The following is a 21,833-nucleotide window of genomic DNA, read 5'->3' as shown; positions in this document are numbered from 1 at the left end:
TGGCTGTAGGTCTCAAGGTTCTATTGGAATATATCTGTCCAGTCACTCAGATTTATTCTGTGTCAATTTTGTCTGATCTAAAGAGAATTTTAATTAACTAACCAGCATTTAAAATGAAAATATTAATATAGATTTGCATAATTTAGTAATTAATGCTAATGTGTTCTTCCCAGTAGAAATCCATAACTCATAAGATGTCATACCTTTATTGTGGCCTAGGACAATATCTATTTCTCTTGGATATTCTGGTGCAGTATAACAGCTCACTGGAGTCTGTGCTGGATACCTGCAGTATTTACCAATGTTTCTGTATCAAATATGTAGCTAGAATAGGTGTAGTCAATACAAAATTATAAATTCTGTGTGTATTTGAAATAGAGAGTAGAAGAAAGATGTATTTCACTTTTTAAAACCTCTCAGTATTTATCAAGAGATCAAAAGGAGACATTTCCCTGGTAATGGAGTACTTGGCCCTACCTTTGGAGTGAAAAACAGCAATATTGGTTTGAGGGATCATTTAATTCTAGAACAAAGATGTGGAATAAAGTTGATACAGAGGTTGAAAAGTCAGTCTCTCCATGGTTCAGGAAATGCGAGCACCAGGCTTGCATTTGCAGTTTTTATTCAGCCCTCTCATCTATACATTCTTTTACGTCAAGTAATTATCAGTTCCAGAGTTCCAGAGTGGTTTTTGCACAATATTTCACTTGTTTTGGGAAAATCCCTGAAGTCACTGAAGCAACCAAATGCTGCTGACAGCTGTGGCAGACACACCCATGTGCAAACCACTGCTTAGCTTTACAGGGCAGAGTAAAGGGTGCAGCAAACAACCTGAAACTCCTTGGCAAGCAAAAACCAACCTTTACAGCTCTGCATTAACGTGCTTGCCCTTCAGCCTGGAGCTCAGGGCTGCAGTGGTTCTGCTTCACCAGCTTGGAACGCTGGCAGATCTGGTGTGAGACTGCCTCTGGTTGTTAAAAACCCCTTTTGAAAGGTCAGCCCCATGGGATCCAGATTTATTCCTCTGAGAGCTTGGGTATCAGGGCCTCTTGCTGAAAGGTGACAAGAATTTTGATATGAATTGCACCTGAAAGGAGCCTGTTCAACAGGAGATGTTGGGAGACCTTTAAAATGTCTCCTGAGAAGGAAGAGTGTAGCTCCATTTATCACTGATTTAGGTGATCAATAATTTGTTTCTCCTGGTGAATACACTCACTATTTTGGGAGCAAATTTATGCTCAGATTTCTCCTGTTGTGACCCACCTGAACAAAAAAGGCTGTAATTATAGCAGTGTTCTGCCAGCAGATGCAGCTTTGATTGTGTTTCAGTGGGGTCCCTGTGTTCCATTAATGCATTAAATATTTATACCTTTATGGTGTTTATTTAAAAATAGTGTTGAAAGCCTATTACCACATCTTTCTCTGTGTAGCCTGCACTCCATGATTGCTGGAGTGTTTGACTTGAATTCTGGTTGGGTTTTTTGTCCTTTGTTTTTGGGTTTTTTGGGGGTTTTTTTGGTTTTTTTCCAAATGAGAAGGTCTTCCTAACGTATACATATTGGTATAACCAGAGTGATAAAAGCATTTACTGTCCTCTCTGCTGATTTTTTAAATGTTTCCCCCTGCTAAAGGACTTCAGGCTCCCTGCCAGAATTACTCCCCTTCTGAACTGACTACTAAATGTGCCAGTGAGGGGTAGCTGGGTTCTCTGTGGGATCTGGTTGATGCAAAGTCCTGATTTTTTTTCTTTTATTGTTGTATTATTTTTGTCGTTGTTACATTTGCTTTGCTGCAGCTGACTTGATTTGAGCCGAGGGTCTCTTGTGTGCCAGGAAGGTGCTAAGGTTAGAGTCAAAAAGAATTAGAGATGGAGCAAACTGGCAGAGAGGAGATTTTTGGGTGCAGTGGGGCTCACAGCAGCACGGCACAGGGGGGGTGTTGATGCTCACCTGTTCATTCTCTTGTGTTCTAGGATCTGCAGCTGGAATATGGTCATGGTCCTCAGTGTGGCTACTTTCTGGGTGCAAATAAGTGAGTAAGCAACTGCATTTTTGTCTTTAACTCTTTCAAGACTTTTAATAGAAAGACAGATTAGAAATGGATGTGGTGAAATAGGTCAAACTTGTTTCTGTCAGTTAAAATTCCAAAATCCCAAAATCCCTTGTTTATTTCTAAAATAACAGTAACTCTAATGATACCGAATCACAGCACTTTGCAGTATTTGAGGCTGCATTGACCATATTGTCTCTGTGGTGGTGTAATCTTCCTTTTAAGAGCTGTTATCTTGGTCTACTTGTTTACAAAATACTCTGCATGATAGGTCCCACAGAGCAGAGTTTTACCCCATCTGGGAACTGCCAGTGCTGCTCTTGGCCATGACTTTATGCCTTTTTTTATCTTGTAGAGCTCTAGGAACATGCAGTTATAGAGGCTTTAAAAAAATAAATCTTACCTTTCTTAGCAAGCCCTTTAACTTCATGCTCATACCTTCAATCATCTTGATACCTTAATCTTATGATTTTCCCTTTGCACACAATTACTTGATTGCATTTATGCATGCCAGAATTAGGATGCCTTGTTTTGATTTGCTAAATGAAATCATACTGAAAATGCAGCAAACCTAATAATAGAGCATGATATTTTTGCATAGTCTTTAACTGGGAAAAAAATCAGTACTGATATGTTTTGAAAGCCTCTTGTTCCTTAGTCCTGTGATTCTTCTCTGTGTTTTCAGACAAAAGCATGAGTATGAAATTCAGAATGTTACAGAAATTAACCAGGGAAGAATTAATTTATCCCAGCAGTAGTTTCATACTGGTCAGTCTGTTTAGTATTAAGATTTTCTTACGGATTTCTTTTAAATTGGATTAAAGTAACACAGTCCTTTTTTACAGTAGTAGGAAAAAGGATCATTGCACTTAATACATTAATTAATAAACACACATGAAAGTGTGTTGTGTGAACAATAAATTTTAAAGAATTGCAGCTATGTTTGTTTTTTATTGGATGCTGGATGAATATTCTGAAAGCCAGCTGAAGTAACATGCTTTGGATGATTTACTGGTAGAATCATAGGTGCTTTTGTTCTGGCTTTTATAATTATGCTTGTGTACCACAATTAAATTATGTTCTTGTTCTCATTTAATGCTGAAGGAGTCTCTTAAAATCAGTTGAAGAAGAGCTACATCAGCGGTAATTCTATTTCTTTTTTCCTCTCGTGTGTTTCCAAAGTTATTTGTGCATTGATTCTTTTGTCTGTCACAAATTCTTGTTTGTCCCTGTGCTTGCTGAGAGCCTGTGAGAGGCATGGTTGTTTGGGCTGTACTTGAAAGAACAATAATGATTTTTTAAAAAGACAGTAAAGTTCTATAAAAAGGTAGATTTTGAGCTCAGAATCTTTCACAACAGTCAAGGTAATTTTAATATAACTCACTCAACCTGTTCATTTTCTTAGGGGACATGTGGCACATTTAGAAGATGATGATGATGCAGATGATGATTCTAAACAGTAAGTACCTCTTGTAAAAATAAATCAGATTCTTGAATAGATGAGTATTTCAAAAAAAGGTTGAATCACATTCTATAACAACTTGGGATTATTTTGCTACAGCATTTTTAAAGATAGGTATTTTAATGTTGTTGCTAGATTACATCACCATAAGTTGTCTTACTCTGCTGATGGTTATAAATTGGGGGGAGAGAGAAATCTTGTTACTTGATTGATAGTTTTGTTTTATTTTCTATTATGCAACAAAATCCTGGCATCCTTATGTTGAGCCAGTAATTTGTCTGACTACAGTCTGAGTGACTTCTTTAGAACTGATAACTGTATATTAAAATAAAGCTCATGAGAAGTAGATAAAATATGTACATTACAGGCTTCTCTAGGTGTTGGAGCTTGTTCTGTGTTCTCCCAGAGGATGCTTGTATGGGTGCTTGGTTTTTGGAACAGAGGCTTCCTTTACTCAGAGAGAGAGAGGTTGTGTGACTGCAAAGGCATGTGTCAAATTAACAATATTCATATTAAATCCCACTGGTATAAGTGTTCTTGGGCACTATTTGATTGATAGATGAGAGCTGAAGCAAATTAAAAAGCAAAACCAGTTTGTGTAGATTTACATTCCTGAAGAAATCTGATGTAAAGACCAACAAGAACGATGCCATTGAAGTGGAATTTTTGTTTGCATTCTGTTAATGGATAATTTGGAAAGCTGTTGATTCATACAAGAAACCTTTAAAACTCATGTTATCTACTGCTGGCATCTCTCTCTTGCAGAGACCCAAACTATAACCTCTGTTTCCTTTTTTGAGTGACTTTACTGCTTTTGTGAGCCCCCTCAGCCTGGTTCTTCCATCCATACAAACCTTTTTTGTGTACAGCTCTGTGTCTGTTCAAACCTTTTTGTTTAATGTTTGTTTTCCCCCCACACTTCTTGGTCTGTTTGTAGCCAGGATCACCAACTCCAGTGATGTTCCAGGGCTTGGAACCTCTTGATCCCTGCTGCCTTGAGGTGCCAGCACTGATTTCTTAGTGCAGTGCTTTGAGGTCTTTGTTCCTTGCATGAGCTCCATCATGACTTTTAAACAGCACTGATTTCAGCTGCTTACACCACTTTTGTTTCTGTAGATTTTGATTTTTAGGTTAGGCAAGGAAGAACCTGAAAACAGCTTCTGGAGAGGTTCTAATGCATCTGACCCCGGGGGCCAATTCTGCCTTCCAGAATTGTCTTGGTGTTTTTTGTTTGTTCTGCTATTTCATCCTAAGTACTTTTGCCCTACAGAGAGGGCCTGGCAGTGGGTGAAAGCTGGGACCCCTCAGTTTTGGGTCAGACCCATCCTGTATCTGTGCCTTTCTCTTGGTGTCTGCTGGAGCCCAAAGAGCTGCTGCAGTTATTGCTTCATCTGCCTGGTCTTGAATGTCCTTCTGTGGAGCCCCTGAAGATTCAGGGGTTGGTTTGTTCTGTGAGGTGGAGCTGCAGCTGAGGAGCGCTTGTGACATCAGTCACTTCTCCCTTCAGATCAGAACAGACCCAGTGAATGCAGTGCAGCCATCCCAGCCCAAACTGCTGCCCCTGCATGACACCAGGGGACTGTAGCAGCAGAGGATCCATGTTTCAGAGAACAATATCAAGTTCTCACTCTTCAACTCATCATTTAGATTGTTTTGATATTTCTTTCTTTTGTGAGCAGCGAGGCTGCCAGTGCTTGAATTTCCTGGTTACAGAAAGTGGGAAAGCAGAAATTACAGTGACAAGCTGCACCTCAGCCTCTTGCTGAAATCAGTCCTTTGGACACACATCTGTCACAGGCATGCCACGTTGGTGCCTTTTGCTTTCTTGGGCTGCCCAGTAACTTTGGTTGTCTGAAATGCAGGAGGAATACAGAACAAGATGGAAATGGAGCTTAAACTCTAGTGACTGAGGACTTAAGCTTGGCCCCATATTACCAAGAGAAGAGAATTTCTACCACCAAAGCAGCTGAAGTACATGGGGGACTTGTTCTGAGAATCCCCTTCCAGCTTCTCTGAAATACAAACAGCAGATGCGATGCCAGGACAGAAACTCCTGAAAAGAATGAGGCCAAGCAGACGAGTTATTGGCCTGTAAACAAACAGGCAGATATCTTACTACTTTGAACATAATTTAAAAACAAGGAAAATGTTGTGGAAAAATGTCAAGTTTTCACAGCTGTATTCCTCGTTTATTTAGTGGAAATAATTTTCTGTTCCTAAAAGATTAGGAAACAGGACAGTGGAAGAAGTTTTCAAAACAGGCAGAATTTTGGAGTTTAATGTTGTCTTTTTAAATGCAGCATATTTTTTAAACCACAGAACCAGGAGAGGAAGAATGCCCCTGGTGCTTCAGCAGTGTTGTTTTCTGGTAATATCTTGTGCTGTTGGACCAAGCTGTTCTAGCAGGACCAAGTTTTCTGTGAAAAAAGAGAACCAAAATCATCAACCAAAAATCCACCATCCCACCTAAACATGAGGGCAGCTGTCCTCTGCAGATGGATTTTACTTTTATGTGTAAGGCTGTTGTAAGCCATCAGTGTAAATTTCCCAAGGAACGATCTTCATTAGTTTTCTTGTAACTCGTGTTCAGCTCACTGCTACCCTAAATTTTCTCCTCTCAACAGAGCAAGTGTCAGGCCTCCTGTGCTTCTCCCTCCTTTTTTCTGCACAAGTTTGTGCTTTTTCAGTAAATCACTTCATGACTCTCTCTGCTCTCTGGGGGGAACCTGTGATGCTTGTTTTCATATCATGTCTGAGGTATAACAAAATGTTTGAGAGTATTTGTGATGCAGTCACTGGGCTGTAACAGTGCCCCTGACAAGTTAATGGGATTTATTTGTATGGCATTTATAAAAACCTGTGTATTCCTGAGGACTGCATTTCAAATTTTTTCTCTTTGTTTTGTTTTGTTTCTTCTCTTTATAGTGCTACTATGAAACCTAAAGTGCCACCTCCTTTACCACCAAAGGTAAGTGAGGGGGATTTGGTTGCTCAGGAGAAAAATGCACTTGAAATAAACAAATAAATGGAGAATATTTAAATTACTGTATTGGTGGCTCTTGTGAAAATTTCAGGATCTAAATGCTGCATGTGGTATTTCATCCTCATTGATTAGTGACATGGATGCTTTGAATTTCTTTTCATTATGTTTTGATTATTACTGTGTCTCTTTCAGCCTAAATCCATATTTATCCCCCAAGAAACCTACTCTTCTGAAAATGAAAATCAAGGGACAATCAAGAGATGCCCAACATCAGAGAGTCCAGCAAAATCTACATCTCATGTTCCCCCCAGACCACCCCCTCCTCGGTTACCCCCACAGAAATCGAATCCTTTAGGTAATAAAAGTGACCCCAAGGAATGTGCAAGTATTTCTTAAAGAATGTGATGTGATTTTATTTCTGTATTCTTAGCTGTGCATACATTGAAAGATACTGAGGTAATTGTTCCATGGTGGGCAAGTAAAAAAGTGCCTGAAAGCCAAAATTCATGAGGAGAGCATGCTTTAACTCTAGGAGGGTCCAATGTGCCTTCTGTCCGTGTCCCTGCCCAGTCCCTGCTGATGCCACTGGTGACACTTTCCTGGGCAGCAGGCTTGTCCTGCAGCGTGGCAGGGCTGGTGAGGAGCTGTGTGTGGGTCCAGGTTCCGTGTGTCAGCTGCCAGGAGCAGAGCTCTGCTCTCAGAGTTGCTTCTGTAGGTGATGCCGTGGCTGGGGAGCAGAGGAGGTGACTGTGTCCCTGCCTGCTCACTGCTCGTCCCTGCCTTGGTCAGGCTGGTGCCCTGGAGCTGCCTGGGGCTGCCTTCCCTTAGGCAAGCTCCATGTGTGCCTTTCATTGTCACTCTGGCAGCTTCTCCTTGCTCCGTACTCAGTGCTGCAGGTGGCTTGGTAAAGGTTGGGCTGTGTTCGTAAGGAGTCAGTCACTGAAGGGAGCTGTTGGCAGAATTTGTGTGGGTGTTTTCCCTCCTGACTGTGGCTGCTTCCCTTGCTGTGCTCCTGTTAGAGTTTAGAGTGAGTCTATTAGAGTTGTTGCATTAATTACTAAAATTTATGGGCTGGGATTGAGTGTGGCTTCATGGATGTGTGCACACATAGGGACAATGCTTCAGAAATCAGTGAGGGCATCTGATATTATGTTGTATATAGGATATGTTCTGACTTAGCTGGAAATTGTGGCCCACTTAGAAAAGCTTTTAGGCTGGATTACTCTTTGGGGTGAGGGAAGGGGGACACATTTTTAAACATGAATCTTTCTAGGTAATGGAGTCACTTCTGTGCAGTTAAATGGTGAAAGAGAGGAGCTGCCACATCAACAGAACGAAGCCAGAGACACTAACTTTTCAATGAAAGAAAAGAAGGAAATACTGGTAGGTATTCAAGCTTCTGGTGTCCCTTTGGAGTTGTCTTGTCTGTTCTGCACGTGCAAAGAAAAGGAGCAGGCATGCAGTTTAATATGGTAATTCTGCTGGATGGCATTTTGTTTACTTTGAATCAAAGCAGTTTCCCTTGGTTGTCTAGTTGTGACACAGACTGAGGGCTGAAGTTTGTCAGTGTTTACTTGTCCTTAGAAGCAAACATAATCACAAATATATACAATTTACTTGCTCTCTCCCACCCCTAGGAGACCTCATGGGAGCCCTGTCCTGTGTTGTACTGAAAAGCAAACTGGGGAATGAGGGGATGGGGTGTGCTGTAGTCAGAGCAGATGAAATGTAACCTCAGCCTGCCCTCTTTGAGAGCCTAGAAATGGAATTTTTTGGTGAGAAGTGAAGAGGAAATAGACTACAAACGTGCTGATGGGTCTTTTTTGTTTTAAGGAAGTGCCAGTGATACTTTGGAGAGTAGGATTACCTGCACAGCTTTGAACTTGTTTGAAATTGTGTGTTTGAAGTTGACCTGTAAAATACATTTGTGCAGAAGCTTATTTGTGGTAGGAGAAATTGCTGCTGACACAGGAAGGTGTATATGGCACTGAGTGGTGACATTCAGTGCTGTAATACTGAAGGGTTGAGCAGTTGTTACAATATTGCTTAAACTACTACTGGAAATTACACTTTTACAGGCACCATTGTAGTGTGAAAATACTGCACAAGACTGCAAACATGCAGTGAGGAGGTGTCAGGGGATCACAGTGGAGATTTTAGTGAAGGAAAATGATGCTGAGTGGTTGTGGTGATGCTGTGTGTGGGGAGGGAATATCCATGTTCAAGTGTGGTGTGCATGTGAGTGTAAACAGACTTTTTAATTTTATTTTTCAGAAGCCAATTAGTAACGGCCTTCCTCCCACCCCTAAAGTCCATGTGAGTATTGCTGAGTCACACAAATGCACGTGGGGAGCAGGGGGAAAGGGCACATGTTTGGAATGTTTGTAGTGGTTGGGGTTTTTTTACTTTAAAAATCTAATATGGCTTAGCAATGTAAGCCAGTGGTATGACTTCGAACCTTTTGTTACTACTTGAAGTAGAAATAATCCTTTTGGGAAGGTCACATTTGAATTTTTCAAATGTATATATTTAATGTTTTTACTTCTACAGATGGGTGCTTGCTTTTCAAAGGTTTTCAATGGCTGTCCATTAAAAATTCATTGTGCAACATCTTGGATAAATCCAGATACGAGAGGTATTTATATGATGAGTATTTTACCCGTTTTGTCCTCTCCTTGAATTTAAGAGTGCTTAGATGAGCAGAACTGTTCCTTTTAAAACAGACATACATTCACATAAGCAGGAGTCATTCTTTAACTGTGCCACTGCTGTCTAAAGTTGTGTTGTTTTTTAAGATATATTGGATGAAGTTTTTTGCTTTGATTAAAAAGAATAAATTACATATTTAAGGTAAACACTCTTCTCAGCATTTTAGTCCAAAAGAAGACAATCCTAATTTATCTGTAAAAAATCTGACTTCTAGAGGTCTTAGCTGAGATTGATTTATTTATCATTCAATTTCAATTATTACTTAAAAAACCCCTTGAGCTTTCCTAATGACTTAAACCAGCCCCATTCATAAATGAAAGCTTCCTACCAGGATTAATTTTCTGTACTTTCAAACGCTGTGACTATTACAGTTTGATTTGTTTCTGTGTGCATAAATGTATTTTTTTGGTAAAGGTGTACGTAGCCTTCCTGAAATCAAGATTTCTACCTCTTTTTGTTTGTGTGTGCAGATCAGTACTTGATATTTGGAGCAGAAGAAGGTATTTACACACTGAACCTCAATGAACTTCATGAAACATCAATGGAGCAGGTAGATTTCAGGTTAAAAAAAATACATCACTTTTTTAACCACTCAGATTAATGTTGTATAATCCTTGTAAAAATGGTTTTTATATATTTACATAGGCATTGGCTACACTGAAAATTACTTTAAATATTTGCTGTTGAGGATACTTTTCAGTCATGTTTGTGTTTGTAGGCTGAGCCATGTTTGTATAGGAGATCTTCATCTGCCTGTTTTGAACTTCTCAGTGCTTTGCTCTGCAGTTCAATGATTGGGTAAATAGTGGGGAATTCCCCTGATGCGTTGTGGATGAAAGTTTCTGTTTTCCATAGAACTTCATTCCAGTGCAGAATCTTTGCAGCAAACAGACTGTGCAGGGTTGTGTGTCAGCTGCAGGGAAGCAAGGAGATCCTGCATCCACAGGAGTCTGTTCTTGTGGCCCTAAAAGCAGCTTTGCTGCTGAGACTCAGCTTACTAAAGCTCTGTCTTTGCAGAGTCTTACAAGAATAACTTTTGAAAGGGTTGCTGGGGAGGGGAAATGCAAGTTGCCAGCCTTTCTGTATTCTCCAGCTCTTTTGTTTCTCTCCAAGAGATTTGTTTTGCTTGTTGCCTTCTCCCTGCCATAGGGAGCTGTGCACCTGCCATAAGATGGAGGAGTTTGCAAGGAATTCCCAGTGCAGGCTGGAGGCACTGGTGGTTCTTCATCCTCCAGGACATTGTGGAGAAGTCTGTTCTGTTGGGAGGGAGACCCAGCTGGCCTGAGCTGAGCTTAGTGTAACCCAAAATCACACTGGTGCTCGAGTTACCTGGTGTCAGCTTAGCTCAGGTGCCTCTCTGCTGCTGCCTTGCAGTTGTAGCAGCTGCCCTGAGAAACATCACTGGTGCAATAATTCTTGTAGGCCAGGTGGACCAAGGAGAGGTTTGGGGTTGGTTTTGGTTTGGTTTTTAACTGGCAAGGAGGGAGAGGAGCTGTAATGAGACTCATACAGCCTGTTACCCAGTGAGCTTTCAGGGAGGTGTTTTCATAAGCACTCAGGGACAAGGAGAAACGCTTGCTGACACAGCCAGGCCTGTGTGGAACAAGAGCAATGAGTGACAGGGCAGTTAACGTGATAATTTGCAGAGCTGCTGTTCTTTAATTCTCAGATCCAAACCTGCTGAGTCACAGTAGGCTCAGGCACCTACAGAAGGTCCATCACCTTGAATACTGAATTGTGATACAAGCAGTGTGCTAGGTTATTACCACAGGTGCTTCTTACAGTGTGTTTGGGTTGTGAGAAGACTCCAGGAACAGGAGTGCACCTCTGTGCTAACCATGAGTTGCATCATTATTTATTATAACAGTCAGGAGGTCTTTAATAGCATTTCCAAGGTTTGTGTTTTATGCTCTCACTCTGATACAACTCAGCATAAAAGCAAAAGTAGTGTCCTGGATTATTTTCGCTGTATTTCTCTGAACCAGTGGACAAAGGAGACATAATACACATTTCCAGGACTTAGAATAGCTTCAAGGTTAATATTCTACTCTTTTTTGGGAAGAGTTGTTCTGTTTTCTTTGGTGTTTTTTTTAAGAGCAAAACAATTGTGCTCCTGAGTGGTCTGTCTAGCCCAATAATCTCTTGGCTGAAGTGGAGTGGGAAATGTCAGTGAGCTTGGTGTTCTCTTCAGACTCCACTGCACTCATTGGATCTGGGATGTTGGGGGATCCCTGCCTGGGTTTTTGTCCACTTTTGGGCCTGTTGAACATGAGTGTGTCTAATCCTTTGTTTGTGTTGGTACTTTCCATCTCCGTGACATCTTGTGCCAGTGAGTTCCAGAAGTTAGGTGAGGGGGGAGAAAAAGTAGTTGTGGTTTGTTTGGGTTTTTTAAGGGATGTATTGTTGCTTTCACCCCCATCCTTTTAGGAATTGTAGGATTTGACAAAAAACAGCCCTGGACATTTGTTGTGCTTACTCATCACTTCAGTGAAATGTGTGTTCATGCAGGTGAAGGTGAAGAATCCCTTCCAAGTACCAGTTTGAATTGTTTCCAGGGAGTTGGACTGTCACAGGCTTTAGAATGGCTGTGGTTTATTGACCATGCTTGATTTACTGGAGTTTGTTGCTGAGCTTTTCTTCTTTGAAGGAGAAAATTCAGTGGGTTTTGATTTTTTTTTTAGAAAAGGGTTGATCTTTATAATGAATCCTGTGGAATGTAATATACCTGAAGACATGAGTATAAAATGTGCTAATTGTCTAAATGTTAATTCATATATTAAATATAGTGTGTGTGCCTAAGATTTACTCTGAACTAACTCTGGAATCCAGGTAAATGTTATTTGGCTTAAACTTCCACTGCAAAAAGCAAGTCAATGTTAGTTTTGTTCTCTCATCTAAGCAGATACTAACTGATAATTGTCTTGCATATCTCAAATTGAGTGCCACTTCTTTGTTTTCCTTCCATGTCCCAGCTATTTCCCCGAAGATGTACCTGGTTGTATGTCATGAACAATTGTTTGTTATCAATATCTGGTAAGTTCCTGTGCTAGCTGTGAGTGGCAGCGCTGTAAACACTTGGTTTCGTATTTGAAGTGTGGTTTGTTTTCTAATTGCCAGGTAAAGCTTCTCAGCTTTATTCCCATAACCTCCCAGGACTCTTTGATTATGCAAGGCAAATGCAAAAGTTACCTGTTGCTATTCCAGCACATAAACTCCCTGACCGAATCCTTCCCAGGTAAATACAATCGTGGGATCTTGGAGAATATTTTAGCTCTGGGAGTTCAGGGCGTGCTTGGGAGCAGCAGGCAGGGGGGGCTCTGCTCACAGCTTGCAGGAGTCACTCTGCATTGATCAGATTTTACATTTGCATGGATCAGGATGGGAATTTCTCTCGTTAGACAAATGGGGTTTGGTGCACCTTGCCTTGTGGTTAGGAAACCTCTTGTTTCTGGGCATAGCTCTTTTCAGGTACAGTCTGCTGTGGTAAATCCTGCTTGTACTTGGTGCTAAACAGAATCTGTGGCTGCTGCAGAGATTAACCCTGTCCTGGCCAGAACCAGGACACACTGCCAGACAAGCCTCAGCAGCAGCCCATTCAAATCCCAGCACAAGAAGGTAATAACACTGATCTCGTTGCCAGAAAAATCTTGGATTCACAAAGTGCAGAGTGAGACACTGGGCTTCTAATAGAACAAGATTTGTTAGGAAATGGGATGGTAGAAAATTTGATTCTCTGCTACCTTTGGTTCTGTTAAAAGCCTATTAAGAAGAAATTCTTGGATTCAGGAAAGGCTTCTTGTGCAGTTACCTGCAAACAGTGGTGCAATGCTTGGCTGAAAATTGTGTTCTTCCTAGAGGATAAATTCTAAATAACTAAGAGATAATTTGTGCTTTGAATTGTTATCTTCTGTGTGCCTGCACTATTGTTCTGCTCCTCTCTTCCAATTTGACTCTGATGGGTGACTTTGGCTTGAGGACTGAATCAGCAGTGGACTAATAACCATAATTACCATAAGGATCATGCTAGGAAAGCCATACCAGATTCTGCCTGGAGTGGTGCCTCACCCAAGTGGCAGAGGACTCAGAAAATTTCCTGTCCAGTCATGTCACTTCCCCAGAAAAATGCAGCACAACCTGAATGTGAGTGCCAAGCCAGTCATTAAGAGGCAGGAGAGATTAATTTAGATCATCTGTTCTCCTGTTTTACCTCTGGTTGGAGGATGTCAGGGTAGTCACATTTAGCCAGGCAAAAACCAGACATTTGAAGTATGTAAGAGAATGTAATTTTTTTCCCTACCAGACCATAAAGTGTATTTTTAAACAAGTTTCTGGATGCTGTGATGATGAGTGCTACATGCAAAATGGTAAAAGCAGAGGTTTTGGTAGAGAAAAGGCAAAGTAAAATTGAATTTGAGGTTATTTGGGAGGTTTGTATATTTATTTGCCAAATGTTCTAACCTCAGTTTATGATACTTGGTTGGCAGACATTGAGTAGCAGAAAATGTCTGTGATAAATCTCCTTTCCAGCCTCTTTCCCTGGAGTGTCTTTGAGCAGTTCCTTTCAAACCTTCCAGGACTTGTTCCAACAGAAATTTGTGACCAATACCCAGTTTTCCTGCTGTTCAGTCCTTTTGCATTTTCAGTCACTTCTGGGCAGTTCCATTTGAAATGTTACACAGCTCTTCTCCCAGTTCATAGCTGTGACTGCAGCATCTGTCTATCGATCTATTTATTCTCATCTTTTGTACAGCATTAAATTAGTTATTTTTATTGTCAAGAGTACTGTGGCTGGTCTCACTCAGTAGTTCCTATTGTCTTCTAATCCCTGTAGAAACCCTGAGTCCTGTTACCAGCAAACAACATTTTGGCTTATCTGATAAATTTTCACTCGTCGTTTCCATGATTTTCCATGATTTCACGAGAAATACACAAACTTGTATTTATCAGTGACTGTCTAAAAAGAAAATCCACTCAATTGTTTCAGTTGATCCATAATTTTGTGTTTCTCTTTTGCAGGAAGTTTGCAGTGTCTACGAAAATTCCTGACACAAAGTGGTGTCAGAAATGTTGTGTTGGTAAGTAAAGGTGTGGAGAGGGAGTGTGAAGGGGCAGCACAAATGCAGTGTTCAGATCACTGAGTCAGGTTTAGGAGTAAAGGGAGAGGAGAATTTTGTCACTATTATGAAGCTGTGTGTTTGCAGACAGGGAGCTCATTCAGGCTGGTCCTTGGGTTTAAGCAGTGAAAACTTTCTCCTTTAGCTCTTTAAATAGAAAGACAATTTACAAGAACTGCAGAGAAGCAGAATGATGTCAAAATCCAAGCCAGTCCTCAAGAAGAACCTGATCTCCATGGATGGAGAAACTTAGAGAAATTGCCATCAGGACTGAGCCACCTGCATTCCTGGCTGAAGCTTCAGTTACCAACACTGAGAGATAAAAAGCAAAGGAGTATTTTGAATTCTTGGAGGACAGTGTTGTCTCTGAAGCCTTTACGATGTGTTGAATTATGTGCCAGCTACCACAGTCTCAATGCTGCAGTGTGTTAAGATGTGTTGTAAAAGGGAGGCAGGTAGATGTGAGTGTTGATGAGTGCTGCAGGGAACACTGATGGGGTGACAGGGCTGAAGTGATGGGTCAGGGTCTGTAAAAACTCTGACACTCTCCCAGAAAAAGGAATTTGGAGGTCTGATGTTTCTGGGTTTCTGTTCATAACAAGCTCTGTGGTGTGCTGCTCCGTGATCCCTGTGCTGCAGGGCACAGGACTGAGCAGGGTGCTGTGGTACTGGACATTGTGAGGGGAGTGTTCATGTTCAGAGACAGCCTGAGGCTGCAGCAGGGGCAGCAAAGGATGGGAACTCCTCTGTCTGCACCCTCCAGTGCTGCTGGTTGTCCTGTGCTTTCTGCTGAACTGGCAGCCTTACTCAGGGTCACTCCAGCTGTGATTCGCTGCACTTTGCAGTCACTCTGACTGACACTGGGTGAGAGCTTGGATTAGTGACATAAAGCACTCAGTGACATTAGTGACATAAAGCACTCAGTGACATGTTCAAGGTGCCAAGGGATTGCTGAGGAGTTTCTGTGGCACTGAGGTAGCGTGAGCATATTCCACTTCTGTGGATGGTTCTGGACTGTAGAATTGTTATCTAAACTGTGTTGGCTATTGCCTGATGGCCCACAGTCACTTTACTGCACAGAAAAATCTGGTCTTTAGATGGATTTGTACAAAAGTAACACTTGTTTGTCTTCAAGGAAATGCTTGAGGAGTGAAATCTTGTCAGTATTTGTAGAATTGAAGTTGTGAAACTTCACAGGGCCCGATTTTGCAACTTAATTGCTCTGCCAGTTTTTAATTGAGTTCTGACAATGGAAGAGCAGCCCCTCCTGCTCTTCTGTTGTTCTTCAGTTTGAACTGGATTTCCTGATAATCCAGAAGTGTTGATCAGGATTACAGAGCTCCTGGATTTCAGACAGGCTGTGACAGTGCTGGAAGGGCAGCTGAGCTGTTGTTCACTGCTGGGTGACTGGGTTGTAGAAAAAGCCATTCCTTAACAGCTTGCTTGTGGTGATTGTGAGATAGCTCAGGCAAACCAACACATCAGACCCAAGACACTCCAGACGTGTATGCCATCAGCTGTTCTTTAAATATATAAAAGATTAGAGTGGGGTGGTGGGTATTTCCCAAAAGTAAACGGACTCTTGCATAGTTGGCAATTGTTTATAATTTATATGTGCTTAGTACACTGATATTCTCCATCCTTTCTTGGCAGTGAGAAATCCCTACACAGGCCACAAGTACCTTTGTGGAGCACTACAGTCAAGCATTGTTTTGTTGGAATGGGTTGAACCAATGCAAAAATTTATGTTAATCAAGGTAAAATTACAATTACTCTCATGTTGACTTCTAGTTATCTTGTAGCAGCTTGTTAAGAATAAGTATTAGCCATTTCTTGATTTATTAGACTTTTCTCTTGGCTTCCGTTACATCATATTGAAAATGACTATTTAAATGTGTCATTTTTAAGTCCTCAAAATAAATGTCCATGTTTTTTGGGATGCACTTCAGTTAGAGAACCAAGGCCTTTTCTCCATGAACGTTGCTCTTCAGTTGCACAACAGAAACCTGAGGCTGGCAGGCTGAGATGGGGGTTCACAGTGGTTAGAGAGAAGGTCACCATTTATTCTGTTCTGTGACACTGAGGTGCCCAGAAATGCTCATTGTCCCCCTATCTGACATCGCCTGAAGGGACAGAGCCAGGGTGGGCTGGTGTTGATAAAAAGGCAGCTGCTGTAACGTGATCAGCCTGGAAGAGAAGGCCTGTAGGCTCAGGGAGAGCAGTGATCAGCACTCCTGTTGTCTGGGCAGCTGCAAAGAACACACAGGATAAAACACATGCTGTTCTACTTGAATTGAATTGGAGAGAGGTGCTGCAAGCTTCTTAACTCAGGCCTTTTGTGTTTATCAATTCCTGTTTTCTGAAGAAGTAAACCTAATGTTACAAAGTATGTCCTGAAATTTACTGTACAGTTTGAATATCTAATAGATATTAGATATTCAGCTAACTCAGACTACATTTGTTTCCCTTCTAATACCTATTTTTGCTTATTCATCCAGCACATAGATTTTCCTGTACCTTGTCCACTGAGACTGTTTGAAATGCTGGTGGTCCCTGAGCAGGAATTCCCTTTAGTTTGTGTTGGTGTCAGCAGAGGAAGAGACTTCAACCAGGTGGTGAAGTTTGAGACTGTCAACCCAAACTCTACCTCTTCGTGGTTTACAGAAACAGGTTTGTGTGCTGCTGTCACTGCATTCCAGCGTGTTCTTTGCTCTTCTGTTATAGCTGAACTGCTAAAGGGTGGGCTTCTCTCAGGAAGCAAATGGTTAAATCATTAAGGCTCAGTGATAATTGTGAGTTCTCTGCCTGAAGGGGTATTGGGTTGAACCTGTTTGCATGCTGGGGTTTTTTTAATGGTTTTTTATAGCTCTGTGCTGGCATTCATGTGTGCAGAGTCCAGATGAGTGTGTGCTGTGCAATTCACTAAGAATAAGTTTCTTTTTTGCGTGGTGCCTTCCACACTTTGTTCATTTCCTTGACTTGTGCATTCTCGTGTTGTGTCTGTGTTCTTGTTTTCTATTTTTGTAGCTCAAATTCAAACCCTTTTGTTGTATCAGCTTATTCCTGTCCCCTGCTGGCAGGAGAGCAATGATGCAAACAGATTTTTATTTTTTATCGTTTTAGCTGGGAAGCTGCTTTTGTGTTCTAGGTAATGTGCTCTGATTTCTCACATCTAATGGATTTACTGCGTTTCTCTTTGCTATATGAAAAGTGCCTACAGAATCTGGCAGTAATGTTGAATTAGTAAGAGCTGCTTTGTGTGTAACTTCCATGTTAACAAACAAATGGACCAAAACCACACTTCTCTCTTGAGCTGACACATCCACTGATCCCTTGTGGGTCAAATTCCCATTTGCTGTGGTGGAGACTGCTGCAGCTGTGACTCAGAAGAGAAGGAAATAGCCCTGCTTTTGGGGTTTGGAGAAGGAAACAAACCCCTATTTTTGGAACATCTGGGGATGGAACATCTGCAAATAGCAGCAGGAATTAAGTAATAATATGTAAGTCCCTGTCAGGATTTAGAAATAAAGACAGAAGAAAAGTGCAGTGAAAGAGCATAGTGTGGACACTCACCTATATCTGCCTTTTTGCTTCAGCAATATTCAATTACACCAACAGAGAATTAATGGAGAGCAATGTAAAGTCAGTTTGCTTTTGTGACATGGGTCAGAAAAGACTGAATTAAATCCATATTTTAATATTATTGCCTCAGTGTTCCTGTCACAGCCAACATGTTGGATAAGTGGATGTGCATCTCTAAGAGAAGAGTAATGTCACTAGGGAGATGGTGATTTTAGGTAGATAAAACACACTAACTCATCCAAATGGCTCAGTCTCTGGAATTTCCATTTCACATTTCATGACAATTCATGTTCTGGGCTAACCCTGTCATTTTTTGTAGACACTACAGAGACGAGTGTTGTCCACGTAACTCAGCTGGAGAGAGACACCATTTTGGTGTGTCTGGATTGTAAGTTTAATATCAATAAATATGTGCATGCATACACATGCACACTGTCTGTCCTCAAACTGGGTTCTGTGTTAAGATAATCCATGGTTAACCTGTCCTTCTTTGTTGTCTAGGCTGCATAAAGATAGTGAATCTGCAGGGCAGGTTAAAGTCCAGCCGCAAGCTGTCCTCGGAGCTCACCTTTGACTTCCAGATTGAATCCATAGGTAAGCTGGGCCTCACTGTCAGCCCTGAACCTCTCTGTGGGTCAGAGTTGGGCAGTCACCATCTGGATGGAATTGGACAGAGCAGGTGGTGGGTTCTGCCTCTGGGATGAGGTGGTCCCAGTTGGGTGTGCAAACTGGGGGATGAGAGGCTGCAGAGCATCTGGGGTTGGGATTGGTGCAAGCTGAAGATCAGCCAGAAGTGAGCTCTGGCAGTGAAAAAGTCATGACCAGCAGCAAGGACATGGAAGTTACATAAATTTGCATATGAGAAAATTCAGGTTGGATATTAGGAAAATACATTTCACTCAGAGGGTGATTGATCACTAGACAGCTCCCCAGAGAAGTGGTCACAGGACCAAGCCTGTCAGAGCTCATGCAGCATCTAGACAATGCTCTAAGTGATCCTTGTGGGTCCCTTCCAACTTGGGATCTTCTGTGATTCAGTGTTACAGGACAGAATTAGGTATGCTGCCTCCTAGTCTCTGGCATTTGGAACACTGCCTCACTCATTTCACTTTGTGTGAGAAGACTCAGTAAAAGGTTCAGCCTGTGCTTCCCCAGGAGCAACTGGAATGGAGGAATAATCCTGGAGTCCTCTTAGATCCAGCTGAGTGTCATGGGAGTGTGATGGAGACTTCCAGCCTCTAAAGGAATACTTTAACACAACCTCCATAAACTCCCTGGACCACCCAGGCCTAGCTCATTTTGCAGATGTGTTTGTGCAGTCCATTTTCATAAAGCAGCTCAAAGACTGAATTATGTGGTATGTCACAGGCTGCATAGGTTTTGTTTCCTTGTGTAGAATCGGAATGAATTAAGTTTGTGACACAGAAAGAACAGATTATTACAGATTCTTTTGGCAGTTCTGCAGTAGTTACACACCTGGATTGCACCACCTGCTGTTGGACTGCAGCTACTTTTGAGGCAGGTTCAGTGACTCCTGGGACACACTCTGCAGTCGGAGTGGGTGGATGGCATACAGTGGAACATGCAGATTTCAAACCTCTAGTCCTGTGCTGTTGGCCTTAAAAGCAAGAGTTAAAAGCAAAACTGACTGCAGTGTTCTTTCTTACCAGTCTGTCTACAGGACAGTGTGTTAGCCTTCTGGAAACACGGCATGCAAGGAAGGAGCTTTAGATCAAATGAGGTGAGTGCTGCATTTTCCTTCCAATTCTGCCTTCCAGTGGAAGCCACGTGGAGCAGGAATGCACAGTGCTGCTGTCTGAAGAAGGGTGAAACATTTCAGTAACTTCCTAGGTTAGACCTGGAAGGTGCAGTCTCATTCCAGGCTTGTTTTATAAGCTATAAAGCATCAGTGGGGCTTTACAAGAACCCCTTCACATCTAACAAAGCAGAAACAAGAGACCAGGCCAGGATACCACAGAAAGTATCCAAGCTTAATTCTTGGTAATATTAATCTTCACCTTAATTTGCTTTGGAGACCACTGTCAGTTCCTTAGCCTCTCACATATGGATGCAAAAATTGGGCTTTGCCAGTGGTTCCACTGCTCAACTTTGCCTTTTTGTCATGAGTTGCCTGATGTTTTTTAGTCTGTTCTCTTGGCTAACAAATACTTTGAAGAACTGCCCATCTTTCACAAGAAATAGTTTTCCATTTTCAGTAAAAAATACTGGATTGTCCTATACGTGGTTGGTTTGGTTTTTTCACTAAAATCTCCTTGTAGCCCCTTTTAAGCCCATTTGATATAATTTTTAGATGGAGTTAAGCCATTATAAGCACCTTCTCAAATAGGTTTTTTTTTCCCTCGCTGCAAACCTTGTGTAGTGAATATGCTGTCCTTTGTAGGAATCTAATAAGCCTTTTAATTTTGTTATTAGTGAGTGTTTACAAACTTTACCCATTGTTCTTCACTGTTTCTTTTGGGCCTTTTGAAATGCCGTATCTCACCTGGCTGTCCCACTAGGTGCAGCTGCTAAAAGAAATAAACCTGTTTTCTGTAATGTGAAGAGCCTTCAGTGCCAGGCTCAGGACTTGACCACATTTGTTATTTTGGGGAGTTTTATGCTATGTAGTAGGTAGGAAGTTGTTGCAAGGGACAAAAAGCTGGACTGACTTAAGCTGCAGCTTTTTTTTTTTTTCTTTGAAGACATCATTAGTTCAGATTCCCTGTTCTGATACAGTTGGCCTCATTGGGGATGCCTTGAGCTGCCTCAAAATTATTTCCTTCCACAACTGTGACCTTCCACAGTGGTTTGATCAAGTGTGAAAAATGAAAGAGGGAGCTGTGAATTCTGACACACAAAACTCAAAATTTGGGCAAAGATTGTACAGCCTTAGCCTCACAGAAAGCAGAAATTAATTTTCTTATAAAAGGGAAGGATTTAATTGCTGTGAATGAGAATTCTCTTGCAGGTTCTCTGCACCAGAACATTACTGGGATCTGGGAAGGAGATCAGAATGTCTCCCCAAGAGTGTGGAATTCTGACCCATTTTTGGATATTCACTCTGGAGTGACTCTCATTGCACCCCATCTCTTTCAGCCACGGCTGTAAAGAGAATTGTACTGCTAACTCAAGTACCAGGCTGAGCCCTGCTGTTGTGCTTGCAGTGGCTGCCAGAGGAATTCATGTAATGTGGGAGGAATTAGAGAAAATTCTGTATCTTAGTTAAAAGTGACAGTTGCATTATGATCTCTGTTGGATTTCAGTTGGCAGTCGGTAACATCAGTCCCAGTCAATTCTTTTCTCTTGACTGATGTTCAAAACAAAATGAAAACACTTGTGCTCTTAACATGTAAATATTTATTTTTATTGTCTAGATCACACAAGAAATTTCTGATAATACAAGGATATTCAGGCTTCTGGGATCTGACAGGTAAGATGAGACAGGACATACTAAAATTAAGGAATAATGTGTGTTCTCCTACCTTGTAGAAGTTCCTTTTGCATGTCTCTTGAAAATTCTTTTTTAGGCATCTTGGACATTCCTTTGTGTATGTGTTTACCTTCCCATCCTGCTCTTTTACTTTTCTCTTTCTTAAACTGAAAAAAAACCCTTCTACAAGTGTCTGTGGGCTTCCAGAAGTACTGAGCCATGCAAGAAGCTCTCACTTGGCTGCAGTCACAATCTCCAGGAGTGTTTTCTTTTTTGTATTGTAATTCTTTTGTTCAGCTTTGTGAAATCTTTACTTTCAGCTGTTCTGCTGCAGTAGCACATCAAGATCTGCTTCTGGAGATAAATGCAAAAAATACTTAAAGAATTTAAATATCTCACTTTCACCCCCAGAAAGGAAATCTTCCAGTTGTTCTCCCAACATGACAGCTCAGCTCTTGTGAGAGCTCTTGCTGGCTCCCAGTGTGGCTGTTGTTTGGCACCTGC

General features: G+C 41.4%; 1 protein-coding gene across 5 annotated transcripts in view; it reads left to right on the top strand.

Moving 5' to 3' along the window:
• The window catches only part of MAP4K3 (mitogen-activated protein kinase kinase kinase kinase 3), a 58,544-nt gene that overhangs the window by 33,699 nt on the left and 3,012 nt on the right, over window positions 1-21,833 (top strand). For 2 of the 5 annotated variants that reach the window (XM_063391693.1, XM_063391697.1), the window contains 18 exons: window positions 1,973-2,031; window positions 3,154-3,192; window positions 3,455-3,508; window positions 6,437-6,479; window positions 6,687-6,849; window positions 7,768-7,877; window positions 8,769-8,810; window positions 9,045-9,129; window positions 9,674-9,753; window positions 12,176-12,236; window positions 12,321-12,438; window positions 14,220-14,278; window positions 15,971-16,074; window positions 16,816-16,987; window positions 18,219-18,287; window positions 18,401-18,493; window positions 19,570-19,640; window positions 21,274-21,329. In XM_063391693.1, the coding sequence (XP_063247763.1) occupies window positions 1,973-2,031; window positions 3,154-3,192; window positions 3,455-3,508; window positions 6,437-6,479; window positions 6,687-6,849; window positions 7,768-7,877; window positions 8,769-8,810; window positions 9,045-9,129; window positions 9,674-9,753; window positions 12,176-12,236; window positions 12,321-12,438; window positions 14,220-14,278; window positions 15,971-16,074; window positions 16,816-16,987; window positions 18,219-18,287; window positions 18,401-18,493; window positions 19,570-19,640; window positions 21,274-21,329 (1,478 nt within the window). The remainder of the gene's footprint in view (window positions 1-1,972; window positions 2,032-3,153; window positions 3,193-3,454; window positions 3,509-6,436; window positions 6,480-6,686; window positions 6,850-7,767; window positions 7,878-8,768; window positions 8,811-9,044; window positions 9,130-9,673; window positions 9,754-12,175; window positions 12,237-12,320; window positions 12,439-14,219; window positions 14,279-15,970; window positions 16,075-16,815; window positions 16,988-18,218; window positions 18,288-18,400; window positions 18,494-19,569; window positions 19,641-21,273; window positions 21,330-21,833) is intronic. The other 3 variants (XM_063391696.1, XM_063391698.1, XM_063391694.1) reach the window with 2 other exon arrangements.

Source organism: Prinia subflava, chromosome 2 (genome assembly GCF_021018805.1).
Source record: "Prinia subflava isolate CZ2003 ecotype Zambia chromosome 2, Cam_Psub_1.2, whole genome shotgun sequence".
In the NCBI taxonomy this organism is placed as follows: Eukaryota; Metazoa; Chordata; class Aves; order Passeriformes; family Cisticolidae; genus Prinia; species Prinia subflava.
Note: the sequence above shows the minus strand (reverse complement) of the source record. Positions and strands in the feature narration are given on the sequence as shown.